This window comes from Dermacentor silvarum, chromosome 2, assembly GCF_013339745.2.
Source record: "Dermacentor silvarum isolate Dsil-2018 chromosome 2, BIME_Dsil_1.4, whole genome shotgun sequence".
In the NCBI taxonomy this organism is placed as follows: Eukaryota; Metazoa; Arthropoda; class Arachnida; order Ixodida; family Ixodidae; genus Dermacentor; species Dermacentor silvarum.
Genome location: NC_051155.1, coordinates 28,374,592 through 28,397,254, shown reverse-complemented (window position 1 = coordinate 28,397,254; position 22,663 = coordinate 28,374,592). Strand labels below are relative to the sequence as shown.

The window sequence follows — 22,663 nt, the reverse complement described above, 5'->3', positions numbered from 1 at the left end:
TGTATTATCAATCCGATGTCCCAAGAATTCAATGCTCGTCTGGTTGAATTCACACTTCTCCTTGTTAACTCTCAACTGCGCTCTTTGCAAACGCGACAGCACAGCCTCCAGTCTTTCTGCGTGTTCTGCTGCGTTACGCCCGAAAATCAGGATATCATCAAGATAAGCTTTAACGCCAGGAATGCCTGCCAACAACGTGTCGATGACTCGTTGAAACACCCATGGCGCGACAGAAATTCCAAACGGTAGCCGCCTGACCTTGTGTAGCCCCTTGATAGTGTTAACTGTGAGCACTTCGGCCGACACCTCATCCAGAATAAGCTGTTGATAAGCTTGAGCTAGGTCGAGCTTAGTAAATATCTAGCTTGACCCGAGAGTCGACAATATTTCCGCGGCAGTAGGCAAAGGATACCCGCTGGTTTTAACTGCCTTGTTTACCGTGCTACGGTAATCCCCGCAGAGACGCAAGGTTCCGTCTTTTTTCCTTACCACCACGAGCGGAGTTTCCCAGTTGGAGTACTCGACTGGTTCCCAGACTCCTTGTTGCACCAAGCGGTCCACTTCCTTGGCCACATCGTCTTTCAGTGCTAGTGGAACTGTACGACTTTTGAGGAACGTTGGTTTGGCGTCGTCTTTCAGTTCGATGTGCACTGGCGGTCCATTGAAGCCAGGAAGGTCACTGCGAAACACCTCAGAAAATCGTGAAGTGACGTCTTCAACATTCAGTTGCTGAATTCCATGCAGCCCAATGCCCAACGGCCTAAACCAGTTCCGCCCAAGCAAACTGTTACCGCTTCTCTTCACTACCAACAAAGGCAGCTTTGCCGTCTGACCCTTGAATTCCACCACAACACTTGCGCGACCAACTACAGGCAACGCCTCTTTTGACCAGGTTACGAGCGTTGTGCTTGACTCTCGAAGGGGTATTTTACTTTGCTTTCCCTCGATAGAGCGAAACGTTTCTTCACTCACAATTGAGCACGATGCTCCAGAATCAATTTCCATGGGTACATTCTGCCCTTCAATCTGTACTTCAACCATGAATTTTTCTTCTTGCTCATTCACCTCGCAGAGGGAAAATAATTCGGTCATTTCGTAGGCGCCCTTGCTTTTACTCTCTTTTTTCTTGTGCTCGTTTGAAGTTTTTCTTTGAAACTTTCTAACTTCGTCTTTCGAACGACAGGCTTTCGCAATGTGTCCGATTTTCTTGCACTTGAAACATGCCGCCTTTCTAAAACTGCATAAATGCGGAGCGTGCTTACCGTTGCAGCGATAGCAACTGGACTCTTCCGCTGCGGTGTCTTGCTTCGTGCGAGTTGCTTGAATTAGGCCCTGGCTGTCTTTTGTCTCGTCTCGTCCCTGGTTGCGTATGTCTCGCTGCTGCTTTGCTGTAGCCTCAGCTGTCACGGCCATGTCGTACGCGACCTGGAACGTAAGGTTGGGCTCGGCGAGAAGTCTCTGCTGGACTGCTTCGTTCTTGATGCCGCACACGAAACGATCTCGCATCATGACGTCCAGCGGTAGTTGCTTGTCACCAAAACCGCAGTCTTCCGTTAGCTTCCGCAGAGCCGTGACGTAGTCTGCCACCGATTCATCAGCCGCCTGGTTTCTCCTGTAGAACAAAAACCTTGCGTGCAGCTCGGAAGGCCTCGGATGCAGGTGCTTGCGAACGGCCGTCTTGATTTCGTCGTAGCTTGCCATGGTCGGTCTTACTGGCTTCACCAGGGTTACGATGAGCCCGTACGCTGCTTCGCCGCAACAACTCAGCAGAACTGCTCTTTTCTGCTCGTCCGTTGTTATCTTGTTCGCGTCGCAAAACATTTCCAACCGCTCGACGTACTCATCCCAAGACGCGCCCGTGCCAAGACGATACTCGCCGATCTTGCCGACAGCCATCCCGCCTTCTTTAACGGCGGCCTCGCCGGGCCGGTCCGCCTCGTCGCCAATGTAGTAAATCAGTCGGACGCCCAGTGGTGAAATGAACGTAGGTTTATTGACGCACACTCCTTTTATAGCATGAGTGAAACTCGTGATAAGGCCACCGCTGCTTGCGTGGGTGATAAGCGATGAAATGTACATGTGACGTCAGTACATAACACTCAGGACATTGAAGTGAAAGTTAAGCCATATTGTTTACGTTGGGGGTGCAATTTGCCTTAAGCTCAGCTACATTTCTTTTTTGTTTGTTAAAATTAACTTGTCAGAATTAACAAGATTTGGCCAATTCAAGTGGCGTACCCTGCAACCAAAGAGGATAGCACCAAAATTGTAGATGCAGTTTTATTCAGCAAATGGTACATTAATTGGATTGATTATTGCTAAGAAACCAACTTTAGATGTTATGAATAATTGAGAGGCTTTTGCACTTGGCAAAAACAGCAAGAAATTACAACCTAGACTATGCAGTAGTGTTTGGGACTGCACTAGTTACGGATTCATGTAGCCCATTAGTCTGTTACATTTATTGCAAACACCAGCCTGGTTGGGAGGTAGGGGGTTAGTCAGCAGGATGCCTGAATTCATTCACTATGAGTAACCTGTTGCATTCTGTAGCTGCCGTGCATTCTGTGACATAATCCTTTTACGGCAAATAATAAATGTGACTCCTTCATTTCAATGTCGTGTTGTGCTTTCTTTGTAAGGCAGGTTTGCTTGTGACATCCTAAACCAACAACCGTGATTTGTGCAAATTTATGCAGCACACAGATTGTGTGTAGAGGCAGACAAGTCGAACTGGGGAAGCTGTAGTCAACGGATGTGGTGGTGTTCTTTCCGTACCAACTCTTATCCTGCGGAAAGGTGGAGAAATTTTACGTGCAGTGTCGTGAGCCTGAAAAGTAAGGGGAACGAACCGAGGGGCTAAATTTTTTGTTAGTTATGATATGAAGCCAATAGACGATGGCACGCCAGGCCTTTGGGGCACATTGGCAGTGCTGGCCAAACTTTTGTGTACCTTGACTGTGCACATCATTGGTGGCCCACAAGGCCACATTAAGGCTACTATAAATGAGAAGACACGAGTGACGGTAACGCTGGCATACCCAACAGATGGCCAAAAGTCGCCACATAATTCTTCATTGCCAAGACAATTTCAAAGGAGACATTCCCTGGGAAATTTAGTTGTCTGCTGCCAGGAAAAAGGGGTCAATATACATGTCCCCAACTGGGTCAGGAGGGTGTGATGCCGGCAGCCAGGCGTCCTCTTCACCCTAGAGCTGCATGGCTGTCCACTGAGCGCATTGCCCGTTGACGCAGCCTCTGAAGAGGCCCTGGGTCTGCCTGGTCTGGAGCCAACGCTTCCCGAGCGGGGTGCGGCCACTGCGACTTCTTCCCTGGTGCTGAGACCGGGCACCGTGCAGCGCGTCCTGTGCCGCCTTGACCGCAGCCCTCCGCCTTCCCCCTGTGGTTAGTGTTTATCTACGCTATAGGCAGTGTGCTGCCGTGACAGAATCAAACACAAATGGGAAAAGCACGAGGATTATTACGGCAGGTTCTTTTAATTAAACGGTCCATTTTATGTGAATTAGGAGTGTTCTGCCTTGTTTAACATGATCATCACAACGGGGATCTTCATTGGGTCCAGTGGTTATCACCTCTGTGTGCGCACACAAAAATGCAGGTCCTTCCTGTAGCGACGAAGCAATATCTTTGCAAAAAACCAATGCAGAGAGAAAAAAAAAAAGTCATTGCGTCCAGTTGCAAGCATTGTGGCAATATCTCTCAGGAGCTTGAGAAAGTTGCAAAGGTGCCCAATTCAATGGTGAATCACGACACACTTGGTAATGACACACAGAAATCAGGACATTGAAAAGTATTGCCATAGTGAACGTGTTTAATGTACACTACAGGCAAGCACTGAATCTATCTAGAACATTAGCTTACCTTTTGCTAAATCTCGCAACTGCTGTTTCACGTGGAGAGATTGCATTGCTGCAGAGAAAGTTGCATCTCGAGACAGTTGCACAATTCTCCCACGATTCTCATTGCCCGTGCGAAATCACTTCTTTAGCTGTGCTGGACATCTCGGAGGTAATATTCTGTGGGGCACAACTGTCTGTTTTGAGTGTGGGGGCTGCACTTGGAGGGCATCGCATTGCCCTAAATAGTGCTGACAGAGTGAAGGGGTAGCACCGACGAGCTCTTCTGTAGGATAAAGTAAGGACAACTGCCATTTTTTGCTATGCCTGCTTCAGTTTACCAAATGTAAACGTTGGACGTTGTGTCACCGAAATTGGTACCATACTTTTCCAATAGCAGTCCTGATCCTGTCTTATGTTTATGCCATTTTCTTACTGTGGAATGCTCTGTTCTTGATATAAAAGTGATGCTTTGGATACTTCGAACACTAATTGGTACTTTTATTAACATGTGCTTTTGTTGTCCCTTGAAACCTTGACTAAACACGCATTGCATTGACATCATTGCACAGCCAAAAAGGTGTAATCGTTGACTAGCACTTCCATGCATTTTTCTCTCGCATAATCGGCCTATAAACCAAGTTTTTTTGAGTAAACTGTTAACTGCCGAGCACTTAGTTGTTGGTTTGTATGTAACTTTTTATGTGGTGCCCTATGGCCATCAATCTTCTCCACGTTTCTAGTCTTTTCTATTTTATGTGTTAGTATTAATATATAAATTTTTTTTCATTCGTGTTTATGGCTATTCATGTACGTGTTGCCTTACTGGTGCTCCTAAAATATGTGCTTATAGCTCGGGACTGAATTTGGACAGAGACGAGAAAACTCGGACAGCGCTGCAAGGACACAGACAGCACTGTCCGTGTTTTCTTGTCTTTGTCTTGGTTTAGTCTTGTGCTGTAAGCATATATATTTTAGGATGACCCACCAACTAGTCTGAACATTTACCTTATTGTTGCTGTGGGAAATGACAATAAATAAAAGCATGGATGCCCATTTTCACTGCCATGCTCATCAAGATTAGTGATTGATCCTCGAGCGTTGAACTTAGGGGCTGCTTCGTGTTTGGCGGTAAGCTTTGCGGGAATACCACACTGCAATTTCAATTGAGCATAAGATGCATTCTGCTTTTGGTGTGATAAACTCAAGATAACGAACGAGGACTTCTTATGATACGAAGACTGAATTCCCAAAATGCTTTATTTGCCTAGCCATGATATGCATGCCTTCCGATGGCTAATCAGTTCTATCTTCGCACATGCTTTCGCTTTTTCCGTACGCACTAGGGCGGTATGTTGGACGGAGATATTTTCACTTTCGCAAGGCACGGCAATGGACGCTTTGAAGCATGCGGCCAACTGCGCTCTTAGCACAGTGCCTGCTGTACAGCCGCCGAAGTATTTTGTTTTACTCCAAAAATTCGAACTTGTTGGATATTCCAGACTTCATAAATGCACCGACAGGGTTTCCATTAAGGCAATACATTTTCGCGATCGATTTTTCGGGCGAATTTATGCCCCAAAGTTCGATTTTCCAGACTAAATCGCTCGTTCCGAGCCACCCTACCTGTTCTTGGAGGCCGCCATGTTGAATTTTCCGCCGGCTTGCCCAGGCTTGGCTTCCAGTGGCCCACTCCATAGCCTCCAAAAATGTGAGACGCACGAGAGCGCGTGCCATATTCCAGTCTCGGAGGCCATACCCGCTCTTCTTTAGCTGACAAAACGCGCTAGGGGACGGCATTTTTTTCTTTTATTTGGTCAGCACTATCGTCATAATCACTTTGCAAAATCAGTTTTTATTATTTTAAAAAAAAGTTTGGTTGCTATTTTGCACGTGGTGTGCACGCCTCATAGACGTGTTGCGGCTTTGAATTTGTCTGATCGGCGCCCCCTCCTGTGCCTTTGCGAGAGCAAAGTGGTGCGAAGCGTAGCCTCTGCGATCATCTCCGGCAGTGCGCCATTGCTGAGCCGTTACAGAGTTAGCACGATCACACTTCTCCGCTGGGCTACGCACCGAATGGGAATGGATGAATGAAATCAACTTTATTCAAGGTTCTGCCGAACGGGAAGGCCGGAGCGAATAAAGATCAGCAGATAAGAGCGCATGAGACAGGAGACCGCTCAAGGCCGTAAACGAAACTCGCCAGTGAACAGCTGCGGGTGTCCCAGGCTGACTCAAAACATTATCGCCGTCACAGGTTGAGTCTGGTTTGCTGTCATCGTCGGACTCCCATTTCGAGTCCTCATCACTAAATTCAAGTGTGGGTGCAGCTTATTTCTGAGTGGGACACTTTTCTCGTGGTGCAGTCGTGCCAGACGCGGCCATGGGAGCGACTTTCGATAGTGCATAGCAACACCGGTAGCGCTCCTCGCCAGGATTTTGCAACTGAAGCGAAACCGAAACTCTTGGAAATTGGCTGAAAATGCCAAGTCCACATGTTGGACATGCAGCGGACCTTCAGAAATGCACTTTTTTGGAATAAAACTACTTGTACTCCAAACCAAAGCTCACTATTGAACAGCTGGCATCATTTTAGGGTACTTATCACCGCTCAGCACTGTCCGATGGCAAAGCCAACATCATAATTTGATTCTTGGCTTGCTGGAAGTCTTTTCATCAGAAAAATTTGATGTTAGTGCGGCGTAATCATGAGCGGCATGCTTTTTTCTTGAGGTTCGTAGTAGTGGAAAACGCGGATGGAGAACCCCTCGCGAGTGGCACCGTGAGATAGGAGACCGCTACCGGCCCGAAGTTGCGGAGGAAAGCCGCCATAGCATTAGCGATGGCTTCCACAAAAGCAGGAATTATCATAAGCGACTCAAAAATTGCAGTTCATAATTTGGCGAAAGGACGCATCTCGCCAGAGGTGCTCAAAATTCCAAACAATAACAGTGAGCGTCATCGTTGGACGATCCAAATTATTTGGGCACCCGCGCACTCCTCTCTCCCCGGCAACAAGGCGGCTCACATTGTAGCTCGAGGACTTGCTTGCCGAGCAAGTGAGCTGGCCCAACCGGGAACGAGACGAGACCGCATGGTCAGCTACAAAGAAGTAACCGATTACTATCGGCTGCGAAGGGCCCGGTATCCACCAGCTCATCCCGCGCTAACCAGGAAATAGGCGGTGGCCTGCAGCAGATTCTATCCAGGGCAATACAATGATCAATGCAAATTATGTAAAGGTAGGGCGGATCTGCCACGTATTCTATGGGCATGCTCGAAGGCGGCTCCTTTCGAGGGCCGCAAAATTGAAAACCGGCAGCAGTGGGAGACCCTGCTGCTCAGCTCAGACCAGCAAGACCAGGTCTGGGCGATCCAGCTAGCAGAGGCAGTCGCTGAGACCCAGGGGATCTCGGCCTTCTGCTAGGCAGAGGGAGGCTGCGGCCGTCCTCATGATTGCTGGCACCAATAAAAGTTGCCTTTCTCTCTCTCGAGGTTGACAGCCAAGCCCCTTTTCACTACAACACATGCACATTAGTTCGCAAAAAGGTCTGCCACAAATCACATCCCCACCAGAGCAGGAAAATTTAAACCGATTCTAAAAGTGAAGTGGCTGGACTAACCGCTGGGTGGCATTAAGTGCGTAAGAAACTACTCCAACATGCCAAAATTGGGGATTTAAAGCATCGATCACCAGTGATCGATCTGAGCGGGGTAACGAAAGAGTTAAAGAGACATGAAGAGGGGAGAACGGAATCGAACGATTAGAGGGCAGCAAACACGAGGGAGCCCGAAAACCAGTCTGAGCTTTTTGCATACCCCTTCCTGACCGAGGGGATGGCGCCGCGAGGGAGCTGCCAGAAGCTGGCGATACTTCTGAAGCGTCCTCCGTTGGGTTCACAGTGTCGCCTGGGTCGTGCGTAATCTCGCGTCATATAATCGAGGTTTTTAATGCATACTCTGTATGGGGAGTTTGCCCGGACTGCATTAATCCGTTGTAAAACCCAGGAAGTCGCAAAATCAGAGGACGTATAGGCGAGGTTGCACCGTAGCTACCCACAGACAAAGTGTGAGACAAGCCAAGACATCTAGTTTGTAAACATGCATCAGAATCTTATTCAATCATATGTACGTCTTTTCTTGGCAGTGGTGTAACATAACTGAAATACAGACTGAATAGGTAACATTAAGTAGTTTATGTACAGAGGTCAACACACTTCTCTAGAACACGCGAACCACGTTCTCAGGACTGTGCTGGCGATATCTGAAGATGACAGGTGGCACAAAAACGGCTATATGTGAGGTTGTGTGACTACATTTAGTTTCCATTGATATCTTTCGACCTGGTGGTCAGCTTTACCTTTGATAGCTGCTTTGGCACTCAGGAGTGTGTTCTAGACAAGTGTGTTGACCTCTGTACAAAGCTATTTAACCATCTGTAATTGAAAGGCTGGCTGTTCACTATGATAGCGTTCGCACCATGCTGTTGTGAGAGTACACATCATAGCATTCCATCGAGCAAGTTGAGTATGTAATGTTTATGTACACTAAGTACTCTATATTCCTTCGTATAACCCGCCCTTGCATATAACCCGCACGCTTATCCGAAAAAAATAGGACTAGGAAGTTACCAATACGCGCAGTCATCATTTCGTTTTCAAAACAATTATTTCAAAACGACCGCCGCAGCGTTGTCACTGCTGCCATCCGAGGCTTCATCGCCGCTCTCAAAGACGTAATCGTCTTTGGAACTATCTAAGCTGTTCCTTAAGGCAAATTTTTTGAAGCACTATGAAAGACTGCCACCGAGACACACTCATAATGCCTAAACAAGGCTGGCCAACTGTGCAAACTGGGCGTACAAGAAACGGCACCTGACTCGTTGCATAACCGTGCGAAGAGCGTCTAACTAGACTATGGATGTGGATTTGGCTATAACCCCTGTTGGCCTCTTATTGGCTTAACACACGTCGATTTGGATAGGCATGCGGACTCTGCACAGCAGGCCGCGCGTTGCCGTGAAGCCGACCCTCACCCCCTCCCTTCATGAATATTCGCAGATAACCCGCACGCCCACTTTTTAAGCAATCTTTTTCAATTTTTGCTGCGGGTTATATGCGAGAAAATACGGTAATAGCATTATCACACATTAGCAACTGTGGCTTCCCACTTCTTGTGAACTGTCATGTTGGCTGCGTTTTCGATAATGTTGATCGCCAATACATGGTGAATTAAGCTTTCGCTTCTCAACTCATCTGAATCTCAGTTGGCTAGCTCGCCTGATTTCCGAGACAATTCAGAGATTCTAGCATCTGTAGGCCTGAAAAGATGCGTTCATATAGTACATAATACTAGCAGGATGTGCGCTGATGGATTGTCTTGGCTTGGACAGGTTTGGCAAACACACCAAATGCCACTTTGTCTGTTAACATTTTCTTTACATTCTTGTACATTAAACCAAAAATATTCTAGGGGCAGACAACATTGCATCCTACAGAGTACTTTTACACATAGTACTCTTCTTGACGTACTATTCTGGACTGTCTAATGATGGTGAGCCAGAACAGAAAGCTACTTGGCTTCATATAATGTGCTGGCCTCGCCAGTAATGTAATCTCTAGTTTTTTCACACGCATGTCTGCAGTAATAAACTTTTGTCCTACCTTTCAACACAGTTATGTTGCAGAGGTGTTATGTGCTCAATTATACTGAAAATTTATGTGCAAGTTGCAAAAAGCTGTGCCAGAGTGGACCTCAAGCCACTTGGGCCCACTTCTATGGTAACATAGAAGCAACTTCTTGTGATAGACCGTGATCCATGTGACACCATTTTAGTTGTTTGCCATCCTGCTTTGCTAGGTTAGATTTCTCATTGGTACTCTTCACTTCATAAAGCATGGACAAACTTGATGTTGCGGGGGCCTGTGTAGCTTACACACAAGCAAGCACTGTGGGCATCAATTTCTCTACAACCCTGCACTGCTGGCCAGTGCATCCTATGCACTGCAAGCCTTTTGGAAAGCAGACTGGTGGCGCCACCTACTTTCAGTCGCCAACACTGTTGCTGCAAAGCAAAGTGTGTGTATGTTCTAATATTTCAACAAGCACCAGTTGAGTCAGCGCCTTGTTTTTTGTATGTGTCCCTTGTGCTTCTGTCCCATCTTCAACTTGCTGTTGCTAGTTTAAGAAGTCTGATAAAAATTCTGACAACAGTGCTACAACAAAATAGAAATGCAGACACGTTGGACAGTATGTACACTTTATTCAAAAAGACAAGATTGGCTAATGCAGCAGTGAACTACGTTTACCATGGTTGGGTGCAGTGGTTAGCGTCAAATCCTGTCGGATGGATATACATGCCCTGCTACACTGCCCTGCGCGTGCCACTTTTCCGTAGTGAGTTAAATACCAGTGCCATCAGCATCGAAGGCTTGGCATGTGTGTTGGGATCAGGCACCTTCAAGCTAGTTGAGTGAACCAAGAGCCACGTATCTCGCTTACAGCTTTGTGTGTCAAAAAGGGACAATGCATACGCTTCGCCCTTCCACTGTTGGGGACGTAAGGAGATGAAGGTTACAGAGTATAAGTTAGGGAGGTTGGGCAGTCTGAGGCTACAGTGGCAGCTCAAACTTGACGTCCACCGATGCAGACCGTGCCAGGCCCACGATGGTCGAGAGGCGAACTACCTGTAGTGAGAGAGATAAATAATCAGTTAGTGCCATAGCCTAGTGATAGCCTAGTGTCCCATAGCCTAGTGACAGATACTAACTGGGTATGCTGTCATTGTTTACACCCATTGCATATTAAATACAACAAAACATCATTAACTAGAACTTGCATATCAAAACTAGTTTAACCCTTTGATTGAAAACTTAGTTTTGCCACATTTCTTGCATCTTCAGAATCATAGAAAGTGTACAGCTACAGAATAGATTAAGAATTTTCAATTCTTTAGTGAGTTTTGTCAAGTTTACAGAATGTGGACTCCACACGAAAACTCACTACAGGAACATCAACTATTCCGTGTATTGAAAGCTTGAAAAGCGCTTAACCAGCCACTTGAATATTATGCCTGGTGCATGACATAGTGAAAAACAATGACAGAAGTGAACCCCCCACATACAACATACTGACACCAAGCAAAAACACTCAACCACCTACCTTCCAACTCATTTTACACGTTATCCAAAATTGCAGCACAGTTCCAATCATAAGTGTTTCAAGATATATGCGGCCATTTTAAATTGTGATGAGGTTCTTTCAATGAATTACTCGTTACTGAGGCACAGCCTCAGCGCACGAAATGACAAAGCCGTTCGTTACCACAATAAGCCATTCATTAAAGAAAATACAGCGAAAAGAGAAAACGAAACTCAGCAAACTAATCGCATAAGTCTAGAAAGAAAGCATAAAAGTCAGTTTCATGGTTTGACTGGAGCGGTGGCGAAATCGTATTTATGTCACGTGACATAAATATGATTACTTTCATCAGTGCTTTTGCTGTTGATGCACTACCTTGGTGTACACAATTGTGAACACAGCGCAATGTGCTTCTGGAAACTTGGGCTGTAAATGTTGCCCCCACACAGGAGGGAGGTTATCCAGACAGCATAGGCTTCCACAAAAGCCAATTTTCCGACCTCCTTTGAAAATTTTGTCAGTGGTGACAGTGAAATAGGAAGCCTGCAGCCCCATGATGGATGAGCTGCAGTTTGCTGCTCACAATTGCCACTATACCTGGACACCAGTGCCTCAAAACCTACACTGACAAAAGTGATGCATGTGTGCATGCGGCCTCAAAGAAGAAAACCCAAGCGAAGTTGATACAGTTTGCTGCACATTTTTTTCAAATGGAACTTTGCCCTGATTGTACAATGTTTGTAGATTTGCCAGCTAGTCTGTCCGACATACAAAACGCGGAAATGTGAATGTAGAAGTTGTGTGCTTCAACTGAGAGAGTAGAAAAGATAAAATGGACGAAGAAGCAAGCCGATAAAAAATAGCTTTTACAAATAGTACTGCAGCGCTTTGGCCTCTGACATCCGGGGTGCAGCCACAATCGGCTCCTTCGTGGCAGCACGCAAGTTGTGGGCGCCATCTTTTCTTTTGACGGTGTTGTCGAAAGTAACTGTTAAGAGCTTTAATATAACCGGGATCTCCAATGCCATCGATGGCACGGAAAATGACTTAATCCACTAATCTGCTGGCGAACCGTGCGTAAGCAGCAGTGGCAGCAACCAGGTGCGTGGCATGCATGCATGAATTCATTACAAAAAGAATAGTGCTTGCTTTTGTGATGGTGGGCAATCACTAATGATAATGGCAGATTTAATATCAGTCTAAAAATTAGACAAAATGGCCTGCTCCCTGTAAGGACCGCACTTCATCAAAATCGCAAGAAAGTGTGGCCCTTACACAAGCCAGACCCTTCTCCCAGAGAACGGATAATAAACCATTATTGCTGCTGTGTGCGCGATCAGCTGTTGGAAATCCTACTAGCCCTGGAATGTCGGCAAGAGTGGGAACCGCTCGTTACACAGTGACAAAGGGAGTAGTGCCTCTTCCTGGCATAGTAATTTTGTCAAACATTTATATGCACATCCACCCCAACTTACGCCTACTATATCGCCCACGTATTACGAATAAGTGAATGGGCGCACACTTGAATAAATGCGCCGGAGCATGGGTGACTGCACCTACAGCACACGAAGCTGAACATTTCGCAACGATCCACAAAGTAAGCGAGTGACTAGCGATATGTCCTTGTTACAAGCTATTACAAAATACAGAACATCTATGTTTTAGGCTCCTTGTGCGCAGCAAAACCAAATCTATCGCAAGTGATTAGGCAGAAAATAATCAGACAGTGAACCAACTGAGAAACTTAGTACACTAAGACAAGCAGCTGCTTCAGAGAGTTTGCCAAATAAGGAACGAAGAGCAAAGTACACTGATCCTGATTTAATTCATAAAAAGTTTGGACAGCTTGGAATACATTTCTAGCCCTGCTTTTAGTACAAGCACCGTATACGCTGTTCACACTGCTTTGACAAGGCGTAATGAGCTCCGAAAGCGCTTGCATGTGCTGGAATACAGGTTTCCTGAGCTGCGCCGGCGTCGTGCACATCCATTGTGAACACGGAGGCAGCCGAAGCAAGCAATAGATGCATCACCACGTGATCAAACATGGTGGTGGTGCCCACGTGATTGCCGCGAAAAGTGTCTATACAGTATGCAACCACTACCACTTTTAACATCCTAATTACATTTGTGGTGAACACACCAGTTTGTTAATTTTTTATAAGCCACAAAGAACCTTGCAATAGAGCATACCGAATCATAGATTGAGAAACAATAAAATGCGGCACGAGTGCCCCCCCGTAACAGTGTTCGTTTGTGGCCAATAGGCTGTGATATCCCAGACCCATGCATTCACAGTGGCTGCCTTGCTCTCCCCGCTTTCAGATTCTCCACCCTCTCTGGATACGGCCGTTGGCAAAGAGTGACCAGAAGCACTTGCCATCTTTGCTGCCTCGTCCAAGTTGTCACAGGCCAGGATCTTGAGCTTGCTGGTGGCAATCAGGGCCTTGGCCTCGTCCACCTGAGTACCTGCACCACACAAAAAAAGAGGTTGTGTCATTCCTGTCCAGCTGGCACCTCCCAGTGCACGCACACCTGTGTTGGCTAGTGCACCAGCAAGGAAGTGCAAGCGTCGTCTGCTCTCAGAGGAACACTCTCTCTTTGCTTTCTTCACCACATTGGCGAGGAGCCACCTCCAAACATTGTGTGCAGGCAGCGGCTTCGCGAGAAAGTGGACAATTTTGTACTGAATGTGTTGCATACCAGCTGTGATTAATGCTTCAACTTGAAAGCCTGCGATATTCTGCAGAGTTTTTGGTAGACAAGCAAAGCATTTGAGACCCTGTGTAATTCCAGATGCTTTAAATACTGCAGTTTATCGGCTCAATTGAATCCAGAGGAATGCAAAGCCTAGCTTCAGCAAGCAGTGTGTTAAGTGGAGTAACAACATTCTTGGTGTGTTGTTCACACAGCTAAACTGCAGTCAGGGGCTATAATGTTAAAATAATGGGCTGTCTTGGTCACCGTGAATCCGAATATATATTAGTGTGTGCTCCCAGATCACAGCACCAGTCCATGTTATTCCCGGTTTCTGGCTTTGCACTTTCCACCTTATTTTTGCATAGCCTCGAAAGTAAAAGAAAAAAAAAGCAACGAAACGGCAAATAAACCTTTAGAGTTTCATTTGTGGGTCTATTAAAGGGAAACACTATGCAAGCTCCAGTTGTATTATTTTTGCATTTTAAAATGGCATCCTGCTTAATGCTTATATACCAGCTAACTTGGCCAATGGCAACTTGACCCATGCCGTATCAGCTGGACACAACGAAGTGCACTGATGGTTGCCTTGTTTCATGGTGAACGCTGTCACACATTCTATTCATACAGTGTACACCTATGCAAAAAACATTTCATAATACACACTCGTGCTTCGGATGGGGATGACCGACAAGGCAACAGGCTTTGTCGGTTGCCCCCTCTCCAAAAAAAAGAGAGTACCTTGCACTCGTGGACCTTTCAGCAGCATTATGACAACTGGTAGACTTCAGTCACAATGGCGGCTGTTTTGGGGAAAAAGTACAGCTGCACACTTTTGCCTGAGCGACGCAAGGGTTAGCGCCGCCTTATGCTAAAAAATGACCCATCTTCTAATTTAGAAAGCAGGGAGGCGCTGCAGTGACATTGAACTCTGAGCAAAAGCCTCTTGTACTGAATAAAAGTTGTAATGCTGCCTTACAATGAAAGGATTAGCGCTTGGTACACTCAACAACTGGTATTCATGGAAAGCAGGGATACACTAAAAGCAGAGCGATAGCAAAACATGAACTCTTTATTGGGTGAACCTGTGCCCAGTAAATCAAGTAGTTGTCAAAGCACAACGACAGCGCCAAGCACAGTAGGTGATCGCCGAAATCTTATCACCAGGTCAAGCGTAATCGCTGGTGCCCGCGTACCCTCCAGAAAGTACTACACAATTTGCATCGCGCATATAATCAGATTACACAAGGTTCGGTGACAACAGATAGAACTATCGATAACATTCGAGAAGCTTCCGATACATGCAGGCGCGTTTTGCGCCGAGCGATAACGTTTAACATTTGTTAGCCAGTGAAAAGCAAAAGGGTTGCAGTCAACAAAAAAAGTCAGTTGCCAAAAAAGTTACTTCGTTTCTGCATGGGAAGCCAGGAGAAAGGATTGAAGTAGAATCCAGAATCGTTAAATTCTGCCTATACCTTGGAGCCTGACCACAATGGGGATCTTCAGGTCGAGCGTCTCGGCTGCCTGGATGACACCCTCTGCAATGATGTCACATCGCATGATACCACCAAAGATGTTCACCAGGATAGCTTGCACCTGAAACACAAGAGTGTGGGACCCTAAGCGTGGCAACCACCTGCCTATATAGCTTGGTACCAGTTGCAAAGCATCAGTGAAAAGTACAGGCATTCGAGTTTTCTGATTACATCAAGCACAAGTACTAGAAAAATAACTGCCTTCAAAAATGAAACTGAATATCAGATATTTCCATTCAAGTCAACGCTACTTCAATGAAGTGCCAGTGCACATTTTCAGCACATGGCACGTGTACAACATTCTACCTCGGCATGCACAGTAAAAAAGTGTCATTGCAGTAGACCAGTGGAAAACAACACAGGGGTGGTAGACAATTAGTTTTGTTTCTCTCTCTCTCTCCCTTTTTTGAGACGAAAGAAGTGGCAACTTAGGATTATAAAGTTCACACTGGGGCACAAATTTAATGTGTCACTAGTGTGTAGCCCACTTGAAACATTGGCAGAGGTGGGAATGCTGTGCCAATCTGTGCCGGATGGAATTTGTTGCTCCACACTCCTCCAAAAGGGTCTTTTTTCACAGCTGTGCCAAGACATATTTTCGGTGGGGTGAAAATTGGGAAGCTACCATGCAATACAATACAAAGTGTGCTGCATTCATTGGCCGCATTTGTTTATGGTGTCACAGTGAGCGAGACTGCCCTTGCGACAGCCAGCAGAACCGAATTAATTCCTGTTCTTATGTGCCAACCTCGTGAGGCTACAATGAGTTTGGTGGCCATGCTGGCTTTGCGACTGCATGATTAATGGAGTAGATTTACGCATTGAGGGCTGAAGCGTGATGGTGCTTTGTAGACAAAAAGGTAAGCGGTGTCCACCGTACATTTTTCTATTGCTTGCTTGCAACTTTATTTGTTGTAGTGTAGTATTGTAGTGTAGTATTGTAGTGTAGTGTAGTGGATGCCAAGGGAAGAGAAATTCGAACAGGGATCAGGCAGGGTGATGCAATTAGTAATATCACGAGTGGCTGCAGTTGACGCAGGAGAGGGATAGCTGGAGAAACCTTTCATCCTGCAGTGTACTTAAATTAGGCTGCTGCTACGGATGATGATGTAACAGCCCAGCCAGACCTAATGTATGCTTTAGGCTTCACCAGTGTGCACAAAACAATGTGGTGATTCTAAATTAGTCACCTTTTGATCAGAGGTGATGAGCCGGAAAGCCTCGGTGACCTGCTTGGCTGTGGCACCACCTCCGACGTCCAAGAAGTTGGCTGGGCTGCCACCGTGTAGTTTGATGATGTCCATGGTTGCCATGGCCAGCCCCGCACCATTCACTGCAACCAGAAACCCTCTTGCAGAGCGCACTTGGCAAAAGCGCAACCAAACACAGCAGCAAGCAAGCCCACACGAAAGGTCTTTGTGAAGCCCAGCATGCATGCTTGTAAACACTGTTGCACAGCGACATCTCTCGACCAAGGCAGTACAGAACATCGTGGCCATCTGCCACCATGGCTGGTGCTGGCTAACACTCCCAGGGCTAATTCTATACACATGCGCAGATAGTCAAGTACAGTAGAAACTCGTTGATACGATCCCATTTCGTACGATTTTTCGGTGCCAACGTTTGCAATCGAGAACGCAATAAATGACCCAATACAGTTACGCTTCTTTTTCACCGGTTACTATGCTCCCGGAAAATACAATCTTTGAGTACCAATGTTTAGTATATCGCCAAACTGCGATCGTATGACACGTTTTCTGGTCGCTAGATCCCATGTAAACAAGAAAAAGTGCGAGGCATGCGTGATCGAAAGCAGAAGGCGCCAAAATGTCAGCTTCCCCGCAGGACCCGCCCACGTGCAAATGACGCCACAGACTCAGTTTCCGATTCTGGTACCTGCAAAACTACTCGCGGGTCGTTGCCATTCACAGCTATCGCTGCCAACCCACTGTGATGAGCATCTTCACTTATCTGTTTCACAGCGCGTGTAGCGTAAGAAATGCTTCTTACACCACACGTACTGTACGATTTTAATAGGCTATTCCTGGCTGCAGGCAGCGCGAAGTGAGCACCGTGTTTTGCTCCAGCGGCTTTGTATTCTACCGTTGCCCAACACCTCAACTTCGTTTCGATTTCCCATCGCTATCTTGAAACGACCATTCACGTCTCGGGGGGCCCCACGAGCTCGACGCGCTTAATGACCTCTCATGCTGCAATGATGGTCGCCAAGTGGACACGACACAATTTCTCGTCAAAATGCTCTGCCCGAAGAAGCTGCCGACTTGGGCTGATCGAGGAGTGTGAACGTAAGTTTGGCCACAGCCACAAAAACAATGATGCGTGTCTCGGACCTCGGGTTCAACCAGATCAGTGCGCGTCAATCTGTTGAGTGTGCCAAATTTTGTAGTGACTTTTTTCTTTTTGGCCGCATCTATTGCCAAAACGTATGAATGAGGTTCTACAGTAGTAGTGCAGTCAACTTCCGTCAATTCGATCCTGACGGCACCGACGATACTGGTCGAATTAAACAAAAGGCAGATGAAAAGCCAAAACACCCCTTTGATTCACTTGGCTTTATTTCCCTTTAAAGTTAGGTTCGCCACAATGCAGCCTTGTTGCACACGCCGTCTTCGGTCACAGTACGAGCACCGAGACAACTAATAAGTCTACCGGCGGGCCTCCAGAGATTTAGATAGACCTCCGCTCTTTTGTTGGCTTTAAATGTCTACTCGACTTTCGGAGCCTTTTAACCTTACCGCTACCTTTCCCAAAACCCAGATGGTTTTTCTTCCCTTGCGCGCGTGTATAATTAGGAACGCATACGAGGCCCCATTAACGGTCTCCTATACGAGACACGCATGGCGGGCCAAACGAGGGTGCGAATTGCCACAGCAACATCAGAAACAGCTCCGCATGGCTGCCAGTGTGCTCATTGCGCGTCTAGGTGCTCGTACTGTGACTGGAGGAGGCGCGTGTGCGCCTGTATAATTAGGAAACGCGTACTATGCCCCGTTCCATTCATGTTATGCTTCACCGCATAACACGGCTGTATTGCGGCGAAGCTGACCAGTCAAATTTGAATAATCCAGCTAAAATCAATCTTGAGATCGAAATAACAGAAGTTTTCGCCCGTAGAAATGTATGGGAGCCGGTCGGGATCGAATTCTCCAGAGCCAAATTAACGGAAGTCTACTGCAGTAGTAGTTTCATTGTAATAAAAGGGACGAATGGAGGTAGGAAATTAAGGGCTCCACCGTCTCACTTCTCGGTGGACACCTAGATTGAACCGCGGCCATGAGAAAGATGCCCCTCTAATTGGCACCTTAGCAAGGTTGCAGACCCTGTAACAGTTTTGCAAAACACACATCCATAAATGTGAAGAGATGTGTTTCTTTTCAGAGAGCTTCATATTTTCCAGGTGGTGGCTGAATTTTTTGCAGTGGACACAGAATCACTGTGTTGCAAAAGGATATGTAGGGTTCTTACTCTCTATTGTTTCACAAGTTAACAAAGTTAGTGAGTTAGCAGAGAAAAAATATTTCTTGTAAAAGGCTCGGAGTTGATTTTTCACAGCACATGTGTTTAAGTTCCCGGGAGGATGGTGTAGCTCTGCCAGCTATCGAACACATGTATTTACAGACCCAATCAACTTAAACAGCCGAAATGCTCGACGTTTTGCATTTTCCTTACATTGCTTTGAAATGTTGAAAATGTTGACAAACTTTGACGTCCATTTGAAATAAACAAGTCAATGAGAATCCAACAGAAAAATTATTTGTGCACTATATCTAATCTCGCCAGTCAAGAGGCTGAATGAGATCAAAGGGCTAAAAGAATAAACTTGGCTTTTCTTCAAAATTAAGCTGTCACCCAATTTCCTTTCCTGTTACATTTCTGTCTCTTGAATACAACACTTGGCAGTATGATGGTGCGGCACTACCCTGCACCAAGCAACTTTTTTAAAAATTTTCCTTCAGCCGTGCAGTTAGGTTCCCAGCGTGACTTCCCCTACAAGCTATGGCCAGTCGCATCACTTACCAAGGCAGCCGATGTCCCCATCGAGCGCGATGTAGTTGAGGTTGCTCTCGTGGGCCTGCTTCTCGCGGATATCCTGCTGGGTCCAATCACGCAGGTCAAACAGCTCCTTTTGCCGGAAAAACGCGTTGTCATCGAAGCGGCACTTGGCATCCAGGCAGTAGACTGCACAGACACACCGTCATTCTCACCTGGTCTATGCACCTCTAAATGCCATGCAAGTGCCCGTGTTCTAATGTCTGGCTTTTGTAGAAATACAATAGCGAGCCCTGCCCTCCAGCATGAATCATCATTTTCTGGCACTGCGAGCACCCAACACCATATTCTACCATGTTTTCAATATCGCAAAACGACATGGCAAGTTCTCACCTCTTCTATTTGAAAGGCATAACAACACACAAAGTTTCTAGATGCATTCCCAGACCTGCCAACCTTAAAAGCTGAAAAACAATGTGGTCGTAGCCAAGAAATATAAATATATGGTGCAAAATACTAACAATTGTTTAGTTACTCACGCTGTTGACTGTTTATTTAAAAAAATCACAAACTTTTTCTGCGGGGCTTAATCACGAGTTTTCATGTTTGCTGCTAGTATGTTCTGCACCACAGACAAACAGAAATGTTCATGAAGTTTATTCATGCATTATTCCTTTAATTTTATACACTGTTTCTATAAATCGGGTGCCGGTGGTGCAGGTAGGAGGCCGCAAAAAATTGTGCGAGCCTGAAAAATTGCGTTATACAAACTTGGTCAGCAACTCTATTTGTATTCTTCTGAAATCAGTATTGCTCTGTGCTGGACACAAGCCAGAAGTCGTGAAATTATTGCAGCCATTATGACAATCATAAAAAAGCTCTATAAATTGGGCATATTATGATAAATTCGTAAATGTTGGCAAGTATGCATACCACAACTGCTGTGCTCTCTTGACTATGCACATAAGGAATGAAAATTTTGTTATGGCTCAGAAGCCACTGAATGACTTCAGTGAGGAATGTTTACAAGTAACAGAATGTAATAAAAGTATTTTTCAATACACTTTTGAAGCACTTTCAATGGTAAGAATACATATGTTTTCACACAGAAGTGCACTAACTGAATAACTGACAAAACATAATGCATGAAAATCGACTGCAACATTGAATTCTCAGAATTAAAAAAGCCTCCACTCTATCACTTTCTCTATTTGAGTTTCAACTATCCAACCAAAAAAATCACTCTACCCGCTTCTCACAAATAATCTACTATCGGTTTTAGCATTTGGTAAGTGTTAACTCGGTAATTTAGAGCTGAAGTTTACAGAAATTTGCACTGTCTGGTATTAATCACAGCTTACGACCAAAGCTATGTGCATAATTTTATGATCTAGTAGTACTGCTGTTCAGGAAATCTCAGAGGTGCCGAGAGCGAAGCGTTTTTGTAGAATTGTTTCCACACAAGAAAAACTGCCAGAGGCTCGAACTCTTCCTGACAATCGTCATACGGAGTTAAAACTCCGAACAGGACTTTTTAGGTCAAACTATTTCTTTATTTCGTTCTTTATTAGAACATAAAATATACAGATGCAATATTTTGTCAGTCCACCAATGCAATGACGCTTTTGAGCGGGACGGGGCAGCGTGTTGGCCTGGATGGCACAGTTTTGTGTTATACGAACAAACTTAACAAAGGAAACAATTCAGAATACTGGCACAAAAATTTAATTTCTTTATGTGCCGCTAACATGTAAACTGAACGTATCCTTTAGGTGAAAAAACATGACGATTCGTCAGCACTGAAAAAGGTGTCCGTCATCGCTGCAGCTGCCTAACTTCACGTTGCCATCTTTAAAATCAAGGACATCTAGACTTCCGGTGCGTTTCCACCAACCACGGCCACAAGAAATTAGTTTTCTGGGAAGCTGGCACCATCTGGCATTGCAGCAGTCACAGCAAAATGATAAAACCACTGCCACTCAACTGTGGCACTCAGCTGCCGAAAGAAAATCTCTGGACGACTCATCACTGGTGCAATATTGGCTAAAACACCTGGGTGCAGGAACGGTTAATACATTTCCTTTATTTGGCCTTTCGTGACTAATTGCAAATGCAGTCATGCCCCATGCTTCAATAAAACTGCCAGCACAGGTAGGTGCCTTGAGTTTGGGTATACAAACTGAACTCTTCTGCTTACATCATATCCAACCTTAGACAAATGCAGGTAGTTGCCATGTTTGCACTGCCTCTTTCTCCATTTAATTTGATACCCTTACATACCTATGTTGTTGTTGTCCTCGATGAGTGGGTTGATTTCAATCAATGTGGCATCATACTTGAGGAACACTTTGTACAAGTTCTCGATCAGGGTCACTGCCTGCGCCAAGGAGAAGGAGACACACATGTTTACAGCAGCTGTGCCACACAATATTCATTGCAACACGATCTTGCACTTTGGTATAATGGGTTGTCACGACACAAACATCACGAGCCACACGACAGCTGCACGCACTGTGCGGGCAGCCTTGCCTGTATGCTGCCCACATGATGCTCTGAAACGCCGAAATCCTTTAAGCGCTGATGATCGCGCCAGCAAATTATCAAACCAGGCCACAGCGTGAAAATGGCTCAAATTTCAAACGAAAGCTTGTGTGCCATTCCTCTAGAGGGAGCCCTGCTTCCAGCCAGAGAATCAAGGTCGCATGCACAAATGCCTCCAAGTAAGACACACTGCCCGCAACGACACTGATTATAGCATGTGACTTCGGTAAATCATCCAAATCATCAAATGCAGAATGTGCAATAATTCCACTAGAAGTGTGCCACACAGCAACAAGAGAAAAAAAAAAAAAAAAAGGCAGGGCTCGTGATGTAAATACAATGTGGCCCCTCGGCTCCGCTGTGGGAGAAGGCAGGGTAGAAATGTCGCTCGCGGATGCTAATCGAGGCAGAGGGAGAGAGTGTCTACGTTGGTAGTGTCGCTCACCTCCCTGGCAGCATGGCACATGACATTTCAATTTCTCCTATTCCCTCTAATAATGAACCGATTTGAAAGAAAATTATTACAGTAAAACACTCCTTAGATGCCATATTTTACAAGTTTTGGTGTATGACAAAAATTTCCTGGGAGGCCTGGTGAGTTGCCCTTTGAGAGGCTGATTGAAAGGTCAGTTCCACCAATGTCCATGTCAGACAATTCTTTTGTAAGCTCTGTTAGAAGCCAATGTGAGAACTGGTAGGCCCGCAATAAATCCTTGCCCAATCGATGCAAACATCTGCGACTTGCATGCAGTAATACACTGCCTTGTTCATCTAAATTGATAGTAATTAAACTGATGACTTGCTATTTTTGAGTGCGTCCGCAGACACTCAACAGGCTTCATGAAGATTGTGCATGCTGTAGTTTTTGCAATTTAGAAGGCA

The 22,663-nt window shown here is 45.7% G+C and overlaps 3 protein-coding genes across 5 annotated transcripts in view; 1 reads left to right on the top strand and 2 right to left on the bottom strand.

Annotated features, from left to right (window-relative positions):
- The window catches only part of LOC119441385 (ubiquitin carboxyl-terminal hydrolase 11), a 99,054-nt gene extending 84,901 nt beyond the window's left edge, over window positions 1-14,153 (top strand). The window contains exons 18-19 of the mRNA XM_037705999.2: window positions 3,256-3,405; window positions 13,323-14,153. Of these exons, the coding sequence (XP_037561927.1) occupies window positions 3,256-3,405; window positions 13,323-13,363 (191 nt within the window). The 3' untranslated portion in view covers window positions 13,364-14,153. The remainder of the gene's footprint in view (window positions 1-3,255; window positions 3,406-13,322) is intronic.
- On the bottom strand, window positions 361-2,094 carry LOC125942945 (uncharacterized). The gene has a single exon (XM_049661207.1). The coding sequence runs from the start codon at window positions 2,077-2,079 to the stop codon at window positions 361-363; it is 1,719 nt and encodes a 572-aa protein (XP_049517164.1). The 5' UTR covers window positions 2,080-2,094.
- LOC119441388 (succinate--CoA ligase [ADP-forming] subunit beta, mitochondrial) overlaps window positions 10,100-22,663 on the bottom strand; it is a 34,852-nt gene continuing 22,288 nt past the window's right edge. For 2 of the 3 annotated variants that reach the window (XM_049661216.1, XM_049661217.1), the window contains exons 6-10: window positions 21,521-21,613; window positions 19,268-19,429; window positions 16,420-16,562; window positions 15,170-15,290; window positions 13,176-13,466 (exon numbers count right to left, since the gene is read on the bottom strand). In XM_049661216.1, coding sequence (XP_049517173.1) covers window positions 13,195-13,466; window positions 15,170-15,290; window positions 16,420-16,562; window positions 19,268-19,429; window positions 21,521-21,613 — 791 coding nt within the window. In that variant the 3' untranslated portion in view covers window positions 13,176-13,194. Of the gene's footprint in view, window positions 10,540-13,175; window positions 13,467-15,169; window positions 15,291-16,419; window positions 16,563-19,267; window positions 19,430-21,520; window positions 21,614-22,663 lie in introns of those variants that run through there. The other variant, XM_049661218.1, reaches the window with a different exon arrangement.